At 40.7% G+C, this 25,615-nt stretch overlaps 1 protein-coding gene across 1 annotated transcript in view; it reads right to left on the bottom strand.

Annotated features, from left to right (window-relative positions):
• Window positions 1-25,615, bottom strand: part of ATP10D (ATPase phospholipid transporting 10D (putative)) — a 95,977-nt gene that overhangs the window by 31,225 nt on the left and 39,137 nt on the right. The window contains exons 5-12 of the mRNA XM_090035878.1: window positions 22,244-22,448; window positions 14,677-14,762; window positions 12,850-12,956; window positions 11,819-11,950; window positions 10,236-10,363; window positions 9,801-10,053; window positions 4,442-4,671; window positions 2,092-2,280 (exon numbers count right to left, since the gene is read on the bottom strand). Coding sequence (XP_089892004.1) covers window positions 2,092-2,280; window positions 4,442-4,671; window positions 9,801-10,053; window positions 10,236-10,363; window positions 11,819-11,950; window positions 12,850-12,956; window positions 14,677-14,762; window positions 22,244-22,448 — 1,330 coding nt within the window. The remainder of the gene's footprint in view (window positions 1-2,091; window positions 2,281-4,441; window positions 4,672-9,800; window positions 10,054-10,235; window positions 10,364-11,818; window positions 11,951-12,849; window positions 12,957-14,676; window positions 14,763-22,243; window positions 22,449-25,615) is intronic.

The raw sequence follows: 25,615 nt of genomic DNA, 5'->3' as shown, positions 1-25,615 counted from the left end.
CCTGAGGGATAGCCAGCATGGGTTTGTTGCGGGTAAGTATTGCTTGACCAATCTTATTTCCTTTTACGACCAGGTGACCTATCACTTGGACAAGGGAGAAGAGATTGACGTTATATACCTTGACTTTAAAAAAACCTTCGATCCGGTATCCCATGATCACCTCTTAGCAAAACTGGCTAACTGTGGCCTCGGCCTCAACATGATCCGCTGGCTGGGGAATTCGCTCTGTTGTAGGACCTAGAGGGTGGTGGTTGACAGAAGTCAATCGTCGTGGTGCGCTGTGACCAAGGCTCTGTCCTAGGGCCTATACTATTTAACATCTTCATTAATGATGTGGACATTGGTGTCAGAAGCAGAATGGCTAAGTTTGCCGATGACACCAAACTCTGGGGTAAAGCATCCACACCTGAGGACAGAAGGGTGATCCAGGCAGACCTTGACAGGATCAGCAAATGGGTGGCCAAGAACCTGATGGTGTTTAACACCGAAAAATGCAAGGTTCTCCACCTTGGGAAGAAAAACCTGCAGCATGCTTATGATCTCAGCAGTGCTACACTGGCTAGCACTACAGACAAAAGGGACTTGGGGGTCATGATTGACCACAAGATGAACATGAGCCCTCAATGTGATGCTGCAGCTAGTAAAGCAAGCAAAATTCTTGCTTGCCTCCAGAGATGTTTCTCAAGCAAATCCCGGGACATCATTCTCCCATTGTACTCGGCCTTGGTGAGGCCGCAGCTGGAGTACTGCGTCCAGTTTTGGGCTCCACAATTCAAAAAGGATGTGGAGAAGCTTGAGAGAGTGCAGAGGAGAACCACATGCATAATCAGAGGTCAGGAAAACAGACCTTATGATGAGAGGCTGAGAGCTATGGGACTCTTTAGCCTGGAGAAGCGCAGGCTCAGGGGTGATCTGGTGGCCACCTATAAGTTTATTGGGGTGCTCACCAGGATCTGGGGTAATGTCTGTTCACCAGAGCACCCCAGGTGATGACAAGGTCAAACAGTTACAAACTCCTCCATGACTGTTTCAGGCTGGACATAAGGAAGAATTTCTTTACTGTCCGAGCTCCCAAGGTTTGGAATAGACTGCTGCTGGAGGTGGTTCAAGCACCCACTTTGAATGCCTTCAAGAGACATTTGGATATTTATCTTGCTGGGATCCTATGATCCCTGCTGGCTTCCTGCCCCTGGGGCAGGGGGCTGGACTCTATGATCTTCTGAGGTCCCTTCCAGCTCTGGTGTCCATGAAATCTATAAAGACCAAACTATGTATTTAGCTGGCCAGTTTTAACACTAAAATCCAAGCTGTATAAACAATGGGAGTAATCACCGAAAAGTCGCAATTTAGCAGGAGAAATAAGGTTCTTATAAGTAACATTTATTTAGAGTAATCACTCGGCTCAATCATGGTTCAAATGGTTTTATAGGAAGTTCAAATGTGGTCACTCAGAGGTTGTCCTCATTTTAACTTCTTTTTTTTTTTAAGGATCAATTCTAATCAGATGTATAAAGTGATCATTACTACAGGGAGGATAGTACTACCCATAAAACAGCTGCTGAGCAGCAACAAATCCTAGGTGTCAAATCTATGTTTTATTATTATTATTACCGTAAAAAAATTGAAAAGCAGGCACTCCCTAACTTTCTTATGATGCTAGGGTATAGCTACAGTTTTCTTTGGTGAAGATTTTTCATTCTGGATGAGGTATTAACATTGGGCATTTTAATATCACTAGAACATAATAAAAACTGAAAATTCAATTTAGTCTCAGAGCATCTCTCTTGTAAAAGTTACGGACTATTTATATGTGAAAGTCAAATGTATTCCAGACAAACTTTACCTCACTGCAAACCTTTGCTAGGTTTATATTATGCATTAGCTTTCTGGGCTGTGCAGTTTTAACAATACAGGTGTTCTTTTCCTTCTGGCAAAAGCAGCAAACCAATGAAGGAGAAAATGATCATTTTTAAATGGCAGTTCTTTTTCTTCTCTCCATGGAAAGAAGTACTATAAGGGAGCAAAATAAAAACTATAAATATGCCTCAACACCCCAAATTTTGGCCACAGAGTAACAGAATTTTTTCTTACCTTTTGACGTGGTTGGTTAGGGGATGAAACTACTACGGTATTACAGATTGCCAGAGCCAGAAAGAAGTCAGTGATATACATTGTCTCCAAAGACTGCTCTCTATCAGTTTCTTCCGATTGTTCAAAGGAATGAAAGGAAACGTGACTGAATTTCTCCAAGAGCTGTGTGTCCGGTACCACATCAGTCTCCTGTTTATCAGATTAAAAAAGTGTCTCATTAGCATATGGTCCCAAGGGCCTAATATATTGCTCCTGGAACATTTTCAGTATTCCAAGGTTTTACAGCACTGATGAATGCTATTAAAATGTATGCATCAAGATAGTATGATTGCTGCCCTCACTACTACTGGCACCTTGTGTAGGTAACGGAATAAAACTTGCCAAATAAATCTCAGTGACCTCAATTTCAGTGACCTCAATTACAGATTATAATTTGAGGGATTAAACGAGTGTAAATAACTTCCTCTATATAGATGCTGAGCACTTCAGAAAAGAAGCAGCATCCTGGCATCCTCAGCATTTTGTGACTGTTAGTCAGGTCTTAAAACAGGATTGAAGTGGGACAGAGGCAAATACTAATCCTCTGCCCAAGGGAGAAATTCATAGCTAAACAGATAAGACAAAATGCAGTGTCACAGAAGCACAGAAAAGTCTAGTCTTTGTCTAACCTATAAGCAACACTACAGAGTCAGTTGTGACCCGGTCCTAAGCTACCACAGGTAAAGCAGGAGGGACCATAGTGGCCAATGTCATGCTGCTGCACAGGTTGTTAAATTATGTGCAAGAGATCCAAAAAAAAGGGCTATACTCCCCGTTACAGAGGTAGGCAAAAACTCACAGTTTGTACCAGTCTGATCATGAGTCACAATTTCTTCCTGACACCAAATATGACAGTTGGTTTGACCGTGAGTGGAGGAACAAAACCTAGCCAGGAACCTCTCGGCACACCCCAGTCAAAATCCCCAGCCTTGATTGCAGCCAACACCTAATATTTCTGAGGAAAGTGAAAAATAAGCCCCTGACACATGGAGCAGCAGGCAGGGGAAAAATCCTTCCTGGCCTCATATGGCAACCAGAAAAGCCCAGAAGCATGGGAAATACCCATAGTGGAATATAGACATTGCTATGCATCCATCATCCCAGGACAAAAGCTTATCCAACCTCTTCTAGAATAACTTCAATGCTGGAGATTCCACAACTTCCCTGGGCACTCTTTTCCATTGCCTCATTGTTCTAATGGCAAAGAAGGTTTTCCGAATACCCAATCTAAACCTGCTTTGCTGGAACTTCCAAGTCCCTGGTCCATGTTCTGATAGTGGCAGCACAGCCTTGGGTGCTTGCCACTTTAAGGGCTGGAGCAGGCAGCCACCAGGTGGCTGATTGCAGTGGCCGTTTTCAAACATAGGCCAGAGAAGCAGCACTCTGAGCTGAGCAGCCAACAAGGCAACATTGGGCTGAGCTGCTCCTGGAATACCCTGGAGGTAAAGGTGAGGCTATGGGGACAGAGGAGGCCTCATTGCTCTTGGGCATGACCTAAAACTGCACCCTGCCGGGGAAGGGTGGCCTGGCGGGACTACCAATGGTGAGGCAGCCCCACCCAAATACCTCCATTCACCTCCCTGGTGAAAGGTGGGTTGGGGCGCCTTAATAACCCCTAGCTCCCACAACACCATGGGTACAAGGGTCAGGCACAGCTATGGCTACTTGAGCCCTAGGCGGGGTAAGTCCCCAGCAGAGGTGAGGGGCCAGGGATGGCTGTGGCCAACTAAGCCCCCACAGTGGAATGGGACCCTGGAGGCACCAGAGAGGGGGCAGTAGTGAGGCCTGCCCAGAGTAGGGTATGTCTTTACTGCCTGAAGGACTGGGTGTAACTTGGGGTTGAAGAGGGCTGTGGGATGGTTTGAAGAGCAGCCCCAGGGGGTGGGTTGAGTAGGGTTGAACTGGAGTACGCCTGAAGGACAACACATGAGCCAACCTCCACAAGAGCGTGCAGTATCATAGTACTTAGGGTCAGAAGGGTTGTAAATGGAACATCAGGTCTGATCCCCTGCCCCGGGCAGGAATGGGTGCCAGGATCATATCACCCCATTCAAATGTCTGTCCAGCCTCCTCTTGAAGACCCCCAAGGTAGGAGAGAGCACCACCTCCCTTGGGAATCCATTCCAGAGCCTGGCAGCTCTAACTGTAAAGTAATGTCTTCTGATGTCCAGCCTGAACCTTCTCTCTAATGATTTGTGGACGTTATTCCTAGTAACCCTGGGTGGTGCCTGGGGGAACAGAGCCTCCCCTAATTCCTTCTTCATGAGGAATTTTGGACATTTAAGATCAAATGACATCAATCTCTACTTACAATAGGGCTGCTGAAAGCTACATGTCTTGAGCGTGGAATGTCACTGGCTCCATCTTCCCTTCCTGAGGCAGAACAGCCAGCAGCTGCCTGATTCAAAGACTTGCTGTTCAAAGGCTCATTCGCTGTCCTGCAGCTGTGCTCCTTCTGTTTTGGCATGAGGCTCAAGGAGCTACACAGAGCATCTGCTAAATCCTCACCTTCTAAATCTTGATAGGATTCCAGCCTCTTGGCTAAAGATAATTACAAACAAAATCATGGTTCAGTGATGAAAAAGAATCCATCTTTTGTCCAATACCATAAATCAGACTCTCTGGAAGCTTGGAAAACCGAAGTCAAACTTAAAACAAGGAATTGAGCATGTATATTTAAAAATGGATGATGCATTTTATTAAAAGCAAAAGAAAACTGGCACCCAATGAGTATAAGCCATAAATGTGATGCACCTGCAAAAAGACAAATGCAATCTTAAGATGTATCTGAAGAGACAGGGTACAACGTAGCAGTGAGACCTCATTAGGAATAGTTTGTACATGTCCAAAAAGGTGAATTAAAACTGGGACAGGTAGAGACAAAGGCTACCAGGATGATCAACGGAACAGAGAACCTACCATATGAAAGGAGACTAGAAGAGGTTGGCTTACGTAGCTTAAAAAAAACAAAGGCTGAGAGGGCTATAAATGCATCAGGAAAGGAGAAGCTATTAAACTAAAGGACAATATTATTACAATTACTAATGGGTATAGACTGCCATGAATGAACTTAGGCTGGAAATAAGAAGGTTCAGAATAGAGAGTTTCTGGATCAGCCTTCCAATTAATGTAATGGGGGCAAAAACCTTTGTAAGGTGGAGTGTGGTAAAAGTATGGAGGGGACTGTAAGTTGTGGTGCCTATGGCAGCAGACCATCAGCTCGTATATACCTGATATTTACCCGTTTATGATACCAGGTTGAGAACACAAGTACAAAAGCTACTGTGAACATGACTCTAAGGGTCTCTGTGAATTTTGCCCAAAGCTTAAATGTTTAAGGGGGAAAAATGATAGATCAATTTCTACAACTGAAAAACAGAAACCTTCTTTTTGTGGCAAGTAAAACCTTGATCATATTCATCACAAGAGGGAAGCCATGCTGAAAACTAAAGGGAAAATGTTGTACTAAAACATATACATTCTCTCAGACTTGGGGCTAGCAGGCCTGCAGTTTTGACCTTGCTGTGGCTTAACACATACACGTGACGTGAGTTTTACTTTCAAGACTTTGGGGTGCAGTTTCCCCAAACCCCCTACACCTATCTCCTTGAAACTTGGTAGACTTCATGCCCCTAGAAGGGGGTACCATTCATCCAAATCAGGCCAGAAATGACAAAGTTATAGGCTGTTTCATCCTTCCCCATTATAGCCTATGGGTGAAACAGCGAAACAGCGTTGAAATGGTGAAACGTTTTGACTTGACTTGTTTTTGTTTTGAGACTGTTTCGACAATATCTGGGTTTTTTTGATTTTATTGTTTTCCAATACCTCAAAACCTCAAAACAAGTCAAAACAGTGTTGAAAGAAAACTGGAGGCAAAATCTCACACAGCCCTAGTAGTTACTGCACAATAGTGCCAGCATATGTTTTTTTAGGGATGCTTACTATGTAGTAACCTAATACTACTGTGCAGAAGTGTGTTAGCACGGTTTTTGCCCAGCACGCTACTGCACACTTTTATTAGGCTGCTGCGCATTAAGCATCTCATGCAGACACACCCAGAGGGTGCATCTATGCATGCATTTGACCTGGGATCAGTTTACTTGTGAGTAAACTAGTCATGAGTAAATGCTTCCAGGCAGGTGTCTATACATGAAGGGATGCGGGAGCAAATGTGCTGCTCCTAGCAGCAAACTGCTGCCACTTCCTGCGGCCCTGCAATGGGCCCCGGCCACTACCAGGGGCAGCTCTAGGTTCTTCCTAGGTTCTTCCTGGGTGCTAGCTCAGGGGCTGGCAGGGAGCAGTGCACCAGGAGACATATGTCTCCTGGCCAGGGCTGGGACATTGCACTCTGCCCCCAGGGTGCTGCCTGCTGCTGGGGCAGGGACATTGTCCCCCTGCCCCAGCAGCAGGGAGCTCCCAGCTCTGGCTCCCTGATTGGGGCAGGGAACTTGGAAAGAGCTGCAGGAGAGGGGCAGGTCCTAGTCCTCTGCCCCAGTCCACTGGTGGGACAGCTAGCTGGAAGTTGGGGGCTCACTGCAAGCTACTCCTCTGGTGAATGGTGCAGGGGGCTGGGACCTGCCTCACACCTGCAGCTCTTTCCAAGCCCCCCACCTTGATTACCTGATTGGGGCATGTGGCTGGGACCTGCTCCTGACCAGAGAACCTGTTTCCTGCTCAGCTCCGTGATTGTGAAGCTGGGTGGAGAACAGGCTTGGAAGCTATGTTCCTGCTCAGCTCCATGAGCATAGAGCTGGGGGGGGAACAGGCTAGGGAGCTTGTCCCCCTGCTCAACTCTTTAAGTGTGGAGCTGGGTGGGGAACAGGCTCCCCAGGCCCGGAAGCAGGGAGCACCCAGCACTAGCTCTGCCACCATGGTGCCAGCACTGGGAGATCCTGATCTCCCATCACTGACCCCATGACCATGGGGAGATCAGGATCTCCCAGTCCCCTCTTCCTGAGCGATCTCGGAGCACAGGCCTTGGAGTCCCTGGGCTTGCAATTTCAGGTAGCAAATTTACTCAAAACTAGTGAGGTTTACTGTGCAGTAACCATGTGCACATGTAGACACACAATTACTGTGCAATAAACTATACTACTTCGCAGTAAAGTGTCTCATACAAATGCATCGGCATAATCCCAGTTTGCAGTATGACTATATTGGCTCATGTCTCAAGCTGCAATTCACACATTTTTGCAGAACTGTTCCCTAGCCAGTTTTTTCCCATTTTTATCTGTGCAGCTGTTTATCCCTATCTAAATGTAGTATTTTGTACCCGTCTTTATTGACTTGGATCCTATTAATTTCAGAGCATTTCCAAAATTTCTAATATCATTATTCATTCTAATTCTGCTCTCCAAAGTGATTGAAATCCCTCCTAGGTTGGTACCACATACATATATAACAAATGTACTCTCTTTCCATCATTTAAGTTATTAAAGGAAACACTGAATAATATACGATACCAGAGACACTCCTCACCAAATACAAATCTCAATTCTGCAATGAGCCAGTAATTAATAATTACTCTTTGGGTATAGTGTTCCAACCAGTTATACACTCACTTTACAGTCATTTAATGTAGACCAGGTTTCTTTACTTTGCTTCACATGATACATCACCAAAAGCTTTTAGTGTCAAGATATACCACACCTGCTTCTCCTTTGTCCTCAGGACTTGTTGTCCTGAAACATGACTTAAAATATTGCCAAGTAACTATCATATAAACAGCATAGCCACTGCTACTATGCACCTCTTTCATCTTCTACATTGGGCAATGAAGGAGCATGTACATGATTATATACAAAGAGTATATGTCTGCATAAAATGGCAGATATTCAAAGGAAACCACTAGAGCTTGTTTGCAGTGTTACTCTATCCATCTGAAATATGTGAATAAAAACCCTGTGCAGCATTGCATAAAGATCCCTCTAAAAACTGAACTGAATTATGGGTTCTTCCCATCTTTGTGTTAAAAGTTAAGGTAAACAAAGTCTCTAGCAATTCAAGGTATAAATGTTTCCAGGTACTTGTTTTGTAATCATGGGAACACAGTATGAACTAATCATAAGCATAGTTAACATATGGCATTTTATGGAGCTAACATTAAAAAAACCAAAATGTACACTGCAAACAAACAGATGCATAGTGCTGGGTCTCAATCTTTGAGTAGCAACCTTTAGGTATTAATGAAATAAACAGCAGGGCACAGGTACTAAGTAGTCAACTGTCAATTTTTTTTGAAAACACAAATATATTATTTTATTTTAGGAGTTTAAAATTCTGTAAGTTTTTTTTTTTACATCTCCTATTGCCTTTCTTCCTTAATGTCTTCTTTATGTATAATGTAAAGAAAACACCTGCATCACTATATCTACTCTATACAGTGGAGTAGATTCTCAAAAGATGCAGAAATTATGTTAGGACTTCTAATTGAGTGTGTCCCTGTGACTTTGAAGGAAGCTTTGTCAGTGAGACCACCAAGCAGTATATCATAATGAACTGTAAAATCTAGATTGCCAATACTGCATTACAAATCATTAATTGCTGTTATCTAGCTTGCGTCAGTCCTCCTCAATCTTATGCAGAATATAAGCCTTGCCTACTGCTTAAATAGTATATTTCTATAACATTCAGTATTACTTAATAGTACAAGCACCAGGTAAGTGAACTTCATTGCATTCCTGTATTTTTTTGTTCTGATCTAACTAGATAGTAGAATATATCACTGAACAAATTAAATAAAAGTGTCTCTAAGGCTACAGTATATGTAATTTCCTGCTCTGCCTAGAGTTGAATCTTGTTTTGTTTTTATAGGCACCCCTGGAATCAGTAACTTTAAGATATATACAGCATCTCATTAATATATTGGACACACGGCATTGAAAATTCAGTACACAGGCTACTGCAACATCAGTTAACAGTGTTTTCACCTATTTTCATATAGCAGTTAACAAACATGTTAAACAAAATGAGCTACAGTGGAACAGCAGGTCTTTGAAACCTAATAAAAATTCATCAAATTAATATACACATCTGGTAGGCTTTCCACTGAAATTGCTTGTGAATTAAAACTAGAGATGTTATTAGGGCCTTGAGTCAGCAAAGTACTTAACAAAGTAATTTCAGTGGGACAACTCTCATGCTTAAAGATAGGTATATGCTGAACTGAAGTCTAAACAATGCTCCAGAAAATGAAGAAAGATTATTTCAAATCTGTGCCATGCTGGTGAATTGAGGATTTGTACCCTAAAATGCTGTGTGGAGTCTGGTCACATAGGAAAGTGCACAGGTTATTTGCACACTTTCTTAATTACACAGTTTTCAAAACTACATGGTGAGAAGCAGAATGCACTAATGTGATTTCATTTGGTCAGAGAGAAAAACACTTTACACTGCACACTAAATATTTTTGCATTGTACATGACTACTAGCATAATGGATCCTGTAAACAGATCACAAGACTCATAGGAGATAACATATATATGTGTAAGGATGTCAATACTAGGCAAAGTATAGCTGCTGATAGGGCTGGCTGATATGCCCTTCAATGCAAACTACTGTACATGTGTGCTGCCTAGTGGACAAAAATGTACCCCACCCAGTTTAAACTTTTGCTTTCTGTAGCGATATACAATAATTGGCTCCTGACACATTGTTTTAGTTCTTACTGTTTTCCTCATGGCAGTATTCATGTCCTGCAATGCTGCATCTTCGGAAAACCATTTTGTTTTCAGTGAGGGTTCCAGTCTTGTCAGAGAAGATGTACTGGATTTGCCCAAGGTCTTCAGCAATATTCAGTGCTCGACACTGAATAGTGGAATCCATTTTCTCATGGTAAAAATCAATATCATTCTCAATTAAATAGATCTGCCCCAATTTGACAATTTCAATGGAAACATATAAAGAAATAGGGATCAAAACCTGTCAAAATAAAATGAGGGGATTAAATTCAACTAGTTAATCAGCTAATGATTTAAAGTCAAATTACTAGTGCAAATCACCAGTGCTTATCTGGAGTAACTCCAATTAAGTCAAAGGAGTTATTCCACAAGTATAAATGAGAAGAGAATTGTCCCAGGTTCTTTAAGGTAGACTGAAGTTACCTGTAATAAGATGATCATTGTCCAAAACATATAGAATCCTGCCAATGCTGGTGGAGTTGATTTTCCATCTGGCTCAGGAATATTAAAAAAAGGCATCTCTGAATAGCTACTTAACCAAAGGCCATGACCTTAAAAATGGTAACAAATTGAAAATGAGTGAGCTGTATGTCTGCTGGACCATAGTTGAGTATCACAGTAACCGCTCGAAAGAAGAACAGGTATCAATCACTATGTACTGGTGTTTAAAGCTACCAGATGTTATCTTTTTATATTTTCTCAAGAAAAACGCTTTTTCTCTACATTGTCTTCTTCTAAACTGTGAATCAGATTTTCTTGGGCTTTATCAACAGCACACATGTTAACACTTTGAAAACTTAATTAACCCATCAACAATCAAAATTCTGTTTAATTCATCCATCAACAATATACCAATCAACAATCTGATGTACAATATTGGGTACAACAAATAAGGCTCAACCCTGGGTTAGCCTGCTTGGATGACTCCCTTAGTTTAGGAAACAGTGGGTTAACAGCCCACCAAGACTACTTAACAGCTTGTAAAACAATATGCATGCAAAGCAGTTTGTATCTAAATTATAAAATTGGCTATATCAGGAAACGTTTAAAAATCCAACCTTAAAAAATGTTACAGCTAATCCAAGTGGGCTACTGATATAAGACTCAGGTCTGTTCAATCTAATCTGAAGTTTTCAGGTGCCATTTTAACTAACCTACTTATTTTGATTTATTATAAAAAATGTCCTGTTCAGACTCAGGGTGCAAGCTCAGATTTTAACCAAAACCCTCCACAACCATACACACTGGGCTTTTCCTTCTTTGTCATTTCATTTTCCCTGAAAAAGCTAAAAATATATGAGCTCTGGAACACTACCAGTTAGATCAAAAGAAGACTGATTGGAGAAGCATGTTCCAGATTTGAAGGCTTTTCAGAGAAATAGTACCCCTCCTCTTTTCTCTCTATTAAACTAGAGATTAGGAACTCAAATACAGTATATGTCTCAACTGGTTTGATGTTATAAGGGAGAGAAGGCAGTTTCTGAGGTATCTGGTAAGAACACCACTTTTTCTGCCTCCAGAATTTATCTGAATAACAGTGTCTCAGCCGTACAGTCAGTACAACAGTTTTAAAGTTGAAAATGCTTTTTTGGCATACAGATTTTATAGTGTAGATAAGCCTCAGTCTTCAACTTTCAGGGCATGGGTTTATTGTTATTGAAAGTAATTCACTTAATGTTTTCCAGGTCACTTTTTTGAAACAGTCTTCTGATAGGATGAGTGAAAGAAAAATTAGTTTTAAGATGGAGCTTGATAAATTTATGAAGCCGGTTATATGATATAAACGTCTGCAATAGAAGTGGACTGAACTAGATGACATACGAAGTTCTTTCCTGTCCTATGTCTTACATCCATTCTTAAACAAATTATTGGTTGGTAAAAGAATTGGCTTCCTAGATTACTGAGGGTATATACTAATACCCCAGCTGACTGACAACATTAAGTATAAAGCCCTGTAAAACTGGCAGGAAAAAAAAGTACTAGTTTGTAAAGTATACTATACTTACCCAAAGCACCAATTAAACACATCAAAATTAGAAGAAGAACACACCAAAGGACATCAGTATTCAGCCTCCTTTCCAATTTACTGCGTTTGTAACGAGGGCCACTGTTGTTTAGCATTGCTTTGGTTTCATGACCTGTAACATGCAGGCAGATAGGTAAACCAAAATTCAGATATGTTGAAGAAAGAGAAAGGTGAATGTTTAGTATTTATCAATTAATTAGTATTTGAACACAGACCGCATTCTTGGCCAAGGTAATTAACTGCTAGGACAATGCATTTTATTAATTCTGCTCTCAAAACAGAACAAAAATATAAGTCTTTGTGTGGCCATGTGTGTCTTAAATCAGTAATTTCCCTCCTAGCTCTTGAAAGTTGCACTCTGGAGCTGAATTATTTTTCTCTACATAAACATTAGTATATGGTAAAGGTACCAGATTGGGAGCTCTGGATATGTTTGTCCTCTGTCACAGAATAGACACAGAAAAGGCAGCAACAGTGAAGACCCTGAAAGGTCTAAGAGCATTCAGTCTCCAGGCCCATTCCACTCCTTAGGCTTTCTTCTGAGTCTACCAACAGTTTATGCTAACTGCTATGTGGGAGAGATAAGAGACATGGGAGAACTCTCTACATGGATCTGGACTGACCACCATGCCCAGCTGAGATGGCACAGCAGGTATAAACTATGAGACAGAACACTCTTATTTCAGATAACCTGCTGAATAGCCACCCATTAGCAGTTCTTCTAGCTAAAACTGACTTGTACTAGATTCAAAATAACAATCGAAACATTTAAGACTCAATTTCCCACTCTTCTTTTTCAATTAGCCTGGCCAGATGGGGTTTTCTATGTGATCTGCAGTGACTTCTGCATAGGGGTTCATCCCCAGACTGGTTAACAGTTGAAGGCAAGTCTTTTACTTATCTGCTAAGTTACCATACTACTTCTTATGGTAGGTAAGCAACACTATAAGAGGACATCTTGAAGAAATTATGTTTCCATGAAAATCTGTGTAACCCACCAGGTTCACTAACCTGCATACACCACAATGCCCACAACAGCTTCTGTGTTTCTGATTGTGCATCCTCGCATTATCAAGTTTTCTTTACTGAGGCCCACTCTCTCCTTGTTTGAATGTTCACTGCAAAAGAAGTGAATTATTTAGTTTTACTTCACATGTATCTTGGACTCCCCCAAAGCATGTTAAAAGCTTTCTGGGCCAGACCTTTCAAAGTATTCAGAACCAGCAGCTCTGATTGGGTGTTTTTACACATGTTCGAGGGCTGGGGGAGAGGACGATGATTTAATTTGAGCAGCTCCAAGAGCCACTCTAAATATAGCACGTGCAGCATCTCATGTATCAGTGTCCCTGTGCTTCAAAATGGTGATGGGGGTTGCTTTAACTAAAGCTTATTCAATGAGTTTTTGTTAAAGCACCCCCACTGCCATTGTGAAGCACAGGGACTCTGATACACGAGATACATTCGGAGGATGGCTAGAGTGTGCTAATTAGCACACAGCAGCAGCACAATTCATCGAGTCTGCTTTGGCATGCTGTAACTACAGTACGTCAGAGCAGCCTCTGGGCATATCTGCGGGTACCAGATGTTCAGAACAACTCAGCACTTGACATGCTGAGAGCTTAAAAGCCCAGAGGAGAGAGCTGAGAGGACGCAAACTGTGAGGGAACAGTCCACAAGAAAAAAGGAAGCAGGCTGAAGAGCTTGTTGCTTACAGGGGCCAGGCTGTTGTACTAGGGCCAGAGCCAAAGAGTTCCTCTCCTAGTGTCTGGGACATGGAAGAAGAGTTCTGTTTTATTTATTTGTTGCTTGTTTGGAACTTTAAAGACTGTGTTTTACTTCAGAGGACTGGTTGAGGAGCTCCTCTGGGAGCAAAACCCACCTGCAGAAGTCAACAGGCTAGGCAACCCGCTTACATCATGTCACCTTCTGAGTCTCTTAAAACATGATTTCACCTTGTATGTAGATATTACTGAACAATACGTTAGCTATGTCCCTAAAACATTCTACAGCCCCACCCTTTCCAAGGCAGGCATACACAAAAACGATATGACTAATGCACCATTAAGACCTGTCAATACTAGACAGTAAAATCTTAAGTGTTTCATAAGCATGCTCCTCTGACAGTTTAACTATAACAGAGATAGGCCTAGAGGAAATCTATGTGCATTTTTAGATTGATCTTTTATAACTTTTCTTCTATTTATAAATTTAACTGTGAAAAAGGCTGGTAAGGAGGGCCACTGTAGGAATGTAGTGTTCTAATATTAAAATGCAAATAGGCTGCATTCTTTTTTTTGTATCTTATATGGTACTTTTTACAAAAAAATCCTTGTGCCCTTTACAAAAGTGATTAACTTGCCCAGGGTAACCCAGAAGTCCTGTGGCAGAATCAGGAACAGATCAGATTTCTTCGTTCTCAGTTCTGGGCTTTTCAGCATTACACAATGAAGCTTCCCCAATCAGATAATGATTTTGAACAAATATTAGGGAAAGAGCTATTGCACAGATATCACAGATCTTTAAACAGAGATATAAAAACTATTTTGAAGACATGAGGTGCCAGAACGAATTATGGCATGAATGAAGTTCTTGAAAACCTTATTATAATAAACACTAGCCAAGGAGCTTCCCCATTCAGAAGTTGTTTGTGCAGGAAACATTCCTAGGGTTCCATGTCTGCTTGGCCACCTCTAGAAAACCTATGATGCAAATGTATTCGGACAAAGGGATGTAAATACAAGTGATCTTTAAGATAAATATAAAAAGCCTTCAAAAAATGAACAATGACAATTTGCCACAATGAACGGTGCAGCTTAAACAGTTCCCACCCCTACTTACACAAAGCCTCGGAATCTACTGAGGTCATTGCTGGGACTTTCGCACTCTATTCTACTTGAAAATTTTTCTGGATCAATTTCAGAGACCTGGAGTCACAGAAAAGAACATAAAACTCAGGTCAGGGGTATAGCAAGTTAAAAGCAATGAATTCATAGATACAGGTATTGGTGTTTCACAATCCAGCTTCAAACCTTTCAGTTGTCCATACTGGCAAGCACTGCAACCTGGAATAAAAGCAGGGATTTTTCTAAATTAGAATGCGAAGTGAAGGAAAAGACTGCCTATACAAAATTAAGTCGGGGAAAGTTTCAGTTATATTGCTGATCCTTCATGGACATCTTTGAGAAGGGAGGGAGGGAAGAAGAGGAATAAGCACTGAGTGGACTCTTAAAAAGCAAAGGTCTTATTTTCATATGCATTTCTTTAGTGATGGATGAAAGTGAAATGGAAAATGCTATATAACTAGAATTGTTTTTAAACTAAATGGTTTCTGATATTACACCTAGGATGCAGGCTGAGCTAAAAGAAGGAAAGTTTAATGATAAAACTTCTAGGTATGACTAGGTTTAATTAGTGCCAGAGTAATGATCATCATGAAAAACAGAAGTACAAGTAATGAATTAAAAGTAGAACTTTTAAGAATAAAAAAAAATTAAAGGGTGTGTTCAGCAAATACCCTAAATGATACGGAATAAAAGCTGGCAAATACTCAGGAAAAACATACTGGACCTGATTTTCAGAAGTACCACACACCCATAATTTCACTTGAAGTTAATGGATGTGTGAACCCTCAGCACTCCTGAAAATCTGGCCCACTAACAGAACAATTTCTATACAGATTGCCTTTCTCATGAGTTCTCTAAAAAGTCCACTGCTCTTAAAAAAAAAAGAGAGGTAATTAGCCTTTTCAAAGAAAGATGCAATTAGCCTTGTTAGTCTGAACTGCCTTCTGCCTTGAAAGAAAGATTCGAATGTCTATACAGGAAGTACAAGTTTACAATTCAAAGTATTCATTAAAAATGCCTTTCATAATGAAAGCTTTCAAACACGTTTGAATTCTCACAATTATTTTTTACCAAATCAGAAGGATGCCAAGCTTGAAGTTAACATATAAATCCATAACGTGTCAAAGTCAGAAATCTTAGCATTTTTGTGTTTGCACAAACCTTGGCAGCCTGCTGGGGATTTTCTGACAGATTGTGTGCACTGTATTACTGTCAAAGGTGCCTTCAGACTCAGATATATGCCTCTGGTCATATTACAAACTGAAATAATTACACACATAGGGCCTGCTTCTCCACGGACCTGTCCCTTGCTTACTTATGCAAAGTTAATGCAAAATTAATGCAAAGTATCCTGTAAAACAGGGATATCAAATATATGGCCCATGACCTGTAGCCAGCCCACAAAGGCCCCAGTGCTGCCCTGTTGACCCACTACCTGTGCCAGACTGGTCCTAGCCACCTGTGGTGCTTGCTGGAACTCGGCCCCAGGCTGCACTGCCCATGGCGATGGGGCCAGTCCCAGTTCTGGGCTGCATAACCCATGGCACTCACTGGGTATAGACAGCATCTTGGTCCCATGCTGTACTGCCCACGGCACATGGTTGAGCTGGCATCTAGGACTGGCCCAAGTGGGTTCCACATGTCCTGGATCAGGCATCTGGATGGGGTTCCATGAGCCTCATTCAGCCCATGGACCAGCCCCATGCCACTCGTTTGGCCCACAAGATCAGATGGCTTTGACACCCCTGCTGTCAAATGCTATCATGCTGATCCTGCAGTGTTTTATCCATACTTTGTACAAGTATAAGTGATTACATAATGAATGGGGCAGTATATCTACAAACTGGAAATAAAATAACTATATCAATTTTGGTTCAAACCTGTAATTATTATCAAACTTGTAGTTATTTTGGTGAAAGTCTGAACACTGTTTAAGAGTGCCTTAGTTTGGGTTAACTACAAAAACAAACAGTTACTTACTCTATAGCAACTGTGGATGTTGGAGGACATGCAGTCTGTGAGGATCTCAGTGTAGGTATACATGTGCATCATTCATGCGAGATTAGAGTCTTCTGAATGACAGTGTCCATCAAAGCTATACATGCCCCTTGTGACTCCATAAGTATAAGGCTTAAAGGTCAGGGAAGCCACAAATCTCCCTTGGTTTCCTTTTAATTTGAAATCCATGTTGCTGAGAACTGCAAGAATCAGGGGTCATGGGATGCACACGGAGTGCAGCACATAGAAAAACCATATTTATTGTAGAGCAACTAATTTCTATTTCTACTTAAGTTGGTATCAGTGTAGTTCCCACTATGTCCCCTCTGAGTGGGTATGAGTGGTCAGTCCCATTAATCAGAGTGAGCTGGATGTGCTGTTCTCAGCTTGACATCACATCGGGTGACCATGTCAAGGAGTAATGTAAACAAGTCAGTATGCCATGTAGTCACTTTACTGGCATCAAATATGGACACATTTCTGAAGCAGGTGAAAGACACTGCATGCAACCAATTTAGTGTACCTTTATATTTTGAGGGAAAAGTTTGTTAATAACAGGAGGAGATACATCACTTTATCCACTTAAGAGTTTCTATGATGACTCAGCTTGTCTTCTCAGCAAGATATAGCTAAGAAGTGATCAGGGGCCAGACTGAAAAAGGACATGACAGAGGCTAAAGCATTTGGTCTTCCCTACATAATGGAGAAAAACTCTGGGAATGTCCACAATATATAGCAGTCATTCTCAACCTTTTTAGTTTGGAGGCACATTTGGATAAACTCAAGGCACTCCTTGGCAAATGGCAGTTCTTAGTTTTCATTCTTTTTTTGCCTACATAAAAATAATAGAGCAGTTTTTCTATTGCAAATAACTTAGAAAGGCCACAACTACAAATTTCTATTTGAAACCTGTGGGTTTATCTTGAATCATGCTTGAAAACCTAACAATGCTAACACCGTGTGGCACTGTGGTAAGAATTGCTGGTATATAGTCTCTCTTTCATTATATTGAGCGTGGCTTTGTTTGAACTCAGAGACCACCTTAGAGATAAATTTAGGATGTGGTCTCAGACCTTCTTTTCTGTGTAATTATGTGTAGGAAGGCCCAGACACAGGGTTCTGTTGCCAAATTGAAGGGGCTGAGGCCAAACTGCAGAAGTGTGTGTAAGCAGAAGGCTTCAAAACCTATTTCTGAGTGACAGTGGAGTGAACATTTGCAGACGTGACAACCAGCTTGATCAGCAAAGTAAAGAATGCAATCAACATATCCAGCTAAAACAAGTGATGAAACCGAGCACAAGGCCTTAAAGGAACATTATAAAGGAAGACCATGCATTAAATAACCCAAATATCCTATGATAGCTTAGCTTATAGTAGTTGATGTAACCATATCTTAGCTGCTGTTTTGCCATAATAGAGCTATTTTAGTTAAGATTCTTAAGTTGTAAAAACAAAGCAGCTGTGTTTACAGAAGACAGTAAATTTTGGAGAAGAAAAAAAACAGATGATGACAAGTAATATTCCATAATGGTGAAGGAAGGAGATAAGGAATCCTTCCTTCCAGAAATGTAATCTTCATAGGCACATCCCAACTAAATTGCAACTAATAGACATCTTTCATGTCCACAAGAAAACTGTCTCAGTCCTATTCCAAAGGTTTCAGTGAAACAAAGAATTTTAAATAAAACCTATCAGAGAACACTAGTAGAATATTAAGATGAACCTCTACAAATTTAAGGTATAGGCTGGCGGGAAATTTGAACCCAGTAAATTCAAGAAGACCTGCTGCCAGTCTGCCTACCACCCTCTTCCCCTGCCTGAGTCTCCCCAGCTGGTATAGGTAAGAAATTATGTTGTGTGTCATAGGTAGCTATCTGGATGGGGATAAGTGTTTGTGTTTTGAGGCACAAGCAATAAAAGGTTAGGCTGTAGACCTGTTTCTTGCCTCTTTTACCAGTAGCCAACCTGCAAATCTACCTGTAATTTAGGTAACAGCTGACCTCCTGCACAGTGGTGATGGCAGACCAGAAAGACCATCATAAAGGGAGGGTGATGTATCGATCAGTTCAATTGAGGCTCCATCCGCTCAGGAGGATAATATTGTAAGACTCCACACAGGAGTTGGATTTCTAGGACGTGTGTAATATGAAGAAAGCCCTTGAAAAGCCTTGATACTATAGGATGTGAACATACTAAATGCAACTGAATAGGAACATGGTCTACTGATATTGCTGTAAGATGGACTTTGAAAAAACTATATGCCAATCTAGCCTATTCCAGTGGCCTGTAGTTAAGGACTTTTGGTATAAGAGCCTCAGCTGGGTCCAAATTATTTTGGACTGCCTATATGAGGAACTGTTTCTATTTGGAGGAGCAAGTTTTCATAGACAATGTCTTTCCTGCTCTGTAAGATTTTATGAATCTGCTGAGAATAGTTTCTATCGGTAAAGCTCAGCTGCCATTATAAGTCATCATGAGATTGGGAGGGCTGGTTGATTGTGGCTTTGAGTTATCACGGCTGAATAACACAAGACATAAAGGAAGTCAAAAGGACATGTGCAAGTGGTCAGACACCTGGAAATGTCTTAGCCAGTAGGAAGCCATCAAGGTTTTCATAAGCTCATCTCACCTAACCTTGGATATTACCAAGGGAATCAGGTAAAAATCAACAAAAGGCCTGAAGAAGACAGGAAGGCATCTAATGAGAAGCCTAGTGCTCCAAGTACCTTTCTGAAGCAGAAGTTTGGGCACTCGGGGCTAAATCTGAGCTCACCCACTAGCTATCTAATGTGTAGCTGCCTGCACAGTTCAAATTGGGTATCTGTTCCAGCCTCTTGGAGAAGAACCTGCAAACAGGGGAAGCTCCATGTAAAGAAGACTGGTGTCTGCCCTCAGTACTGTTTATGGAGTGTTCCCAATGACTGCAATGCAATATGCATGAACAACATTACAAGGAAGGACTTCTCCCCTGATTGGGTAGCATCATCCTCCCTGAACAACAGTAAGGCTTCCTCTCGCTCATTTTCATCCTGTATTCATTATGCTTTCTTTCTTGGTTTCCTAGGCTCTAGTCTCAACAGGAAGGCACTCTTACCTCCATCTGGTATGTGGTGTTCCTCTTATAAAAAGTGGTTAGGTTGCTCTTATACAAAGTGGAAGGTCAGGATTTAAATCTCTTTTGGGGGAGGTGAACCTAAAAGTTGGGTATTTTGGGTTTCTCCTGTCCTGGTTGGGAGAACAGGGAAAAGGATACTTCTGGGCTGCAGAAAGCTCTTGCTGATACATGCCCTGATAAGTTTATCATCTGGGTGTGAATGAATGGCTATTATGTTTCCCCTTAAGTGTGCTGTCCTAATTTCCAGCTGTTTTATAAGCATCCTTTGTCCTCTGAAGTGTCCAAAGAATGTGAATTGATATTCTACTGTGACTCCCATGTGTTTTCAATGGACTGGATAGTAAGCAATTTCAAAGTATACATTCTGCCTGTCAAGAACCAAGAACCAATGCTTAAGGAGAATAATGGAGGAAACTATTCTAATCCTTCACCTAAGAGAAAACATATGAACAGGATGTTCTGCCTTTTTAAGAGCCTCAGGCTGCCAGCCCTATTCCATTATCAGACCTAGCTGTGAATAGGTCAGTTGATCCTAAGAAGGGCTTGGAGTTTAGCTGCAATACAGAAGTTACAAAGAAACTGTAGGTTTTTCCATTATGTCCCACAGCAAGGGGACTAGAAAAAAAGGAGAAAGAAAGAACAAATAATATGTCCTGACCCATGGTGGGCATAGGAACAGCTTTGAATGTTAAACAGTCATTGAGGTTTCTCTAATGTGACAGATGCCTCCATCTCTAGAATATCTGCAGTGTTCAAAGGAGTGACGTATCAGTACGTGCTAGGGACTTAATTGGCAGACAAAGATGAAAAGTCCACTTGTAGTGAAGCAGGATGCTGTTGTTCCTGTAGTTCAGCTGTTTCTGGTAGACTGTCATAAATCAGAGAAGCTGATGGAGAAAGTGGTCTTTTCCTCAAATGCAAGACTTACTTGCATGAGATGGTGGATACCAGTAAGCTCAGTGGGGCAAAATTACCATGCTGTAGTGGGAGTATTCAGCATTCTTCGTGCTAGTGTCTGTACTGATACCAGTAAGTGTCTTGGTACAATTATGCTTCTGATTCTTTCAGTGGTATTAGTACTAAGCTGATTCCTGGAGCTGGGATCAGAGTTAGTCTTTGTTTCTATACTGAAAATGGCTCCTCTTCACCAGAAGTTCAAGTTTAGCTGGTTTTATTTTGAATCTTTAGGTAGTCAGTCTTTCTGGGAAGTCCTGGCTTCCCATTTTAAGTTTCTTTTCAGATCAGTCCCTCTTAGTGTTGGACTTCATCACCAGGGACTTCTGTTGCCAGGGTAATGCCAGGAATTTTCTTGGCATGGTCTTCTCTGCACTGGTCCTTGCTATTATTCTTCTACTAGATGGGGCACTAGATAAAACTGACTTGTTCAACACCCATACTCTAGAGCTCATGCCTTTAGGATCAGAATATCTCTTTAGCCATTACTGTAGAAAAGCAAATGTCAACTGTGTGATTTGTGCCTTGTTCTTGCCAAAAATTAAAGGCACTTAGGAGATAACCGTATATCAACCAGATACAGCAGATGCCTTTTCCACTTAAAGTATCTATCTTTCAGAGTCAAGAATTCACTGGAGAACAAGCAGGCAGGGCTAGACACCTAAAGTTTCAGAATTTCTGTACAGGGTGCATGTATGGAGCTGTACACAGGGGGGACATAAGTATTCCATGCAGATTGGTTAATATTCACAACAATCATATGCATCATAAAACTTCCTAACCTTTCTGGGTTTCTGACATATGAAAGAACTTAGTCAGAGCTAAGAACTTAGTGAGTTAAGCACTGTTCAGGTTCTGTCATACTGCCACAGGCACTTAGAGGGAACTAAGGGAGGGTCATGACTAACCTTCCCTCCCTCTTGTAAGAGTGTATAAGGAGGCACAGAGCATGCTGCTCTTTAAAAAGACTTTGATTTCACATGCCTGAGGCATGTGTATACCCACAGTGGGATTCACAGTGAAACATAATAAAAAATTATTTTTTACTCACTTAAAGTAACTCAAAACAAGACATTCTTAAATCTGAAATGTGTGTCCACACACAAATTTGCCCCACAGTAACTAAGAAGTAAAACTAAAGTTATTTTGTATGTAAACTGGGTGTAGAAAAGCCCCACTTCAGCAACTAATGAAATGAATGAGAAAGCTTTTTAATTGAATCCATGGGCAAGGAACACCAGTTTTCTTAAATTATTATGCAAGAGGCAAGGATTCCTTAGGGTGATATCTTTTACTATGTAGTTGAGATAAAGTTAGACAAGCTTTCAAATGTCAGACCTCTTGCATTCAATAGCTTATCCAACTTTATCCCAACTACATCGTTGGTCCAATAAACAGTATCACCCCAAGGAATCCTTGTGTCTCATAATTTCTGGACTATCGCAGCTACATCACTCTAACAGTATCTTAAATTATTAAAAATGCACAACTGTACCTGCTCTGCAAATCCTCTCACCACCTGCCTCTGCTTTAGATTGGTCTCTCCGTCAAGTCCTGCTGTTTCGATGTGACAGATCCCGTCTGGATCAGTAGAATATAACAGCACCATATCCGCAGGAATTATTTCATTACATGAAAGTCGAATGAAGTCTCCAACATTCACATCTTTCCAGCACTGATCTATGTATTTCTTTTCTTTCCTGAAATATACATAAAAAGTAAAATAAAAAATTCTACTGCCTAAAAGAACTTACTGTTAGTAGATGATTACAGTACAAAGTGTATACACAGTTAAAAAAAATACTTAGTCCAAATCCATATATACAAAAGTGCCTCTAAGCCATCAATGCTCATAAGACATTATTAACTTAGGGTAAATGTATTCTGTATGAGAATTTAAACCATTGTATTCATTGCCTAGGATGTAAGTCAGCAAAGAATTTAGCTCTATGTTTTTTATTTCCTAGGAGAAAGTAATATTCACCTATTATGTGACTTTCAAGCTATGAAAATGAAGTGGCGAATCTTCAATCTCCTTTCCTAATTACCCTTTCAGAACAGCTGTTCTTGTTTCTTAGTTGGATGGGCACCTATCAATATGTTAAAACAGTCACCTGTCAATTCACTGATGTTCAAAATAAAATTCCACTTGGAAATATCCATACTGTATGTAAATACAATATAGTATACTACCATTCACTGCTTCGGTGCAAATCTGTGTGTAGTCATGTATTTTGGTTTAAGAATGCCCTGTTTTGTGTGACTTAAGTGAGTGAAAAATAATTTGTGATTATGTGTCAGAAAAAGACGTGCATGTGTACACATGCACATGCGCACACACACAAATGCTGCTGCTTTATCTCTTTGACCTCTGCATTAAGCAGCATCAGCCTATTACAATTCCCAGAGTGAAGTCTATAAAAGTTCATGGCTCTGAGCACTTTTCAGAATTGGACATTGTTATGGAATGAAAAACAATCATAAGCAATAATTAACTTTCCATCTTTGCCTGCTGTTTAGTTTTCACCTGAGGCCACTATCCTTGTATATAATCAGAGCTGATTACTGGGAACATCATTAGGATTATGAACAAAATTCGGATTTCAAGTGAGGAGTAAGCAACATTGGATGACCTGGAGGAACAAATGTAAACTGCATAAGTACAGGTGGAGGCAGTATTGCTATTGTCTGATGGGATCAAATTTTGCTGTCTGAGGGGGCATTTACATGTCGCGGTATGGAAAAATTGCCACGGCACAGTACATGTGGCTTCTGTGCCATGTGCACAGCACATGGTTAAATTTCACCGCTTCACTGCCACAGCAACACGCTATACCCAGAAAGCACACCACTATGGTGACGTAGCCGGTGATCACATGCAGACACACATGATCACTACATCATCATAGTGTGCTGCCTGGCAACGCTGCACATCACTACGTCACCATACGGCAATGTGTATATGCACCCTGAATGAATGTTTGTGGGCATCTCTCTGTGTAGACAGAAGGCATTTTTGGTGATGAGCTACATTACCCTTAGTAATGGCAAAAACATTTTGCTGAAGATAGGTCTACCCTAAGAGATCGGCCAATGTGCTAGTTTTATCTGGCTTGTCAAATCTATGTACTAGTATTGGGTACAAATTTAATAACAATAATAAAAAACCCTCTGCCCAATAAGAAGAAAGCTTCATTTATTAGAATTTATACATAAAAATTGGTGCTAGTATATCTTTAACAATGCAGGCCTGAAGCAAGAGGGCACAAATAGCATGAAATTAAATATTTTACTGACAACTAAAATCAGTTATATAAAAGGGCTGCAGAACATAGTGAAAACCACGCTAATTTCTGGTGGAGGAATAATGCATCCCAAGCAAATAAGCGTCAAAATGTAACTATACACCTTGATGCATTGCATCTTCTCAACAAGAATCTTCACAGTGCTATTTCTGAAATGAAACCTAGCAAATCTAGATTGACTCGCCAGCCAACATCTGAAGTTGTTTAGCCATTTTTCTGTCATGCTCCTGTCTAGAATTCTCAAGGCGTACCCTACAGGACTCATTAATATTAATAGCTCTGATAATGTTTACATTCTCTGACAAGTCACAACATACCATGAATTTGAAAATGTGTTATGTTGCTCTGCTAGCAAATACTATATTAAGACTATATTAAAAGCATGTATCTCTTAGCACTAATGATAGATGTGCTTTAAAATGTGTCTGTGTCACATGAGGAAGGGCATTTTGAGCCTGAAAACTTGTCAAACATCCCTCCCAAATGTTGGTTGCAATAAGTGATATCATAACAAAAAATCCTTACTTCTCACAGGAACAGAGATATATTTATGTCCAAAATTAATACATTTTTTAATTAAACTGTAGAAATATTAATGCACCATACATTTTACACAATTACTGTGTAAATTAAGACTCTATAAGATAAAGAGGGCTCAAACATCTAAAAGTGGTTACAGAGGAGTTCTTGGAAGGATCAATTCCTGAAAAAAATTAGTTGGGAAAGATATCTGAATAACATGGATATAGAAAGATAAAAGGGGACTTTACAGATAATGAGTGATTCCCAGCCATTTACTGGGGGCTGTGAGTGCAAAGTAGATATAAATATTCACCAAATCAGAATTCTTTGCTTGCTCAGTTGATTGGGGGCAGCGATTGCCAAGGCTTCTACCAACTGTAACATGGTCCTAATTATTCCAACCTGTTAAACACTACAGCATTGTTGACTAATTTAAAATTTATGCCCACTTCTCAAGATGCAAAAGACAGTGCAGAATCAGGTGAAGGAAGAAGTTATCGATTATTCTAAATTCTTAAGCCAGGATGAAAGACGGTCTGCAGAGCACAAAAGAGATATGAAAGGAAAAGTAATGAAATGAATGATGTAGCCTGGGGTGACTTTAGGGAAATGAGTACAAGGAGCTACCTCTGATACAGTGAGCGAAAGGAAACCCATGATTAAATCTGATGTGAAAACGACTTAGGTCAAGGAATTCAATGGGAACTCTTTAGGGAAACAACCTTTGCATTTTTCCCTGATAATAGGGTAACAAAATAATAACTAGAGGTGGAATAAAGCATAAGCATTATTGTCTCCCCTGAGTTTTTTGCCTACACTGTTCCCTATCATAAAATTATCAAAACCAACTTGACTATGCTGACAGTGTTGAATATCTGTGTTTAGTGGATGGTAAGAATATGACAGTTAAAAAAAAAGAACAAACAGTGTAGCCATTGCTTATTTAGTGAATTCAGGCTGAAAACATAATTCCTTATTATGGTTAGAGAAGTGGGCGGATCTGAACAGGATGCAGTTCAACAAGGACAAGTGCAGGGTGC

This window comes from Crocodylus siamensis, chromosome 2 (assembly GCF_052110815.1).
Source record: "Crocodylus siamensis isolate JL-2025a chromosome 2, ASM5211081v1, whole genome shotgun sequence".
Classification (NCBI taxonomy): domain Eukaryota; kingdom Metazoa; phylum Chordata; order Crocodylia; family Crocodylidae; genus Crocodylus; species Crocodylus siamensis.
Note: the sequence above shows the minus strand (reverse complement) of the source record. Positions and strands in the feature narration are given on the sequence as shown.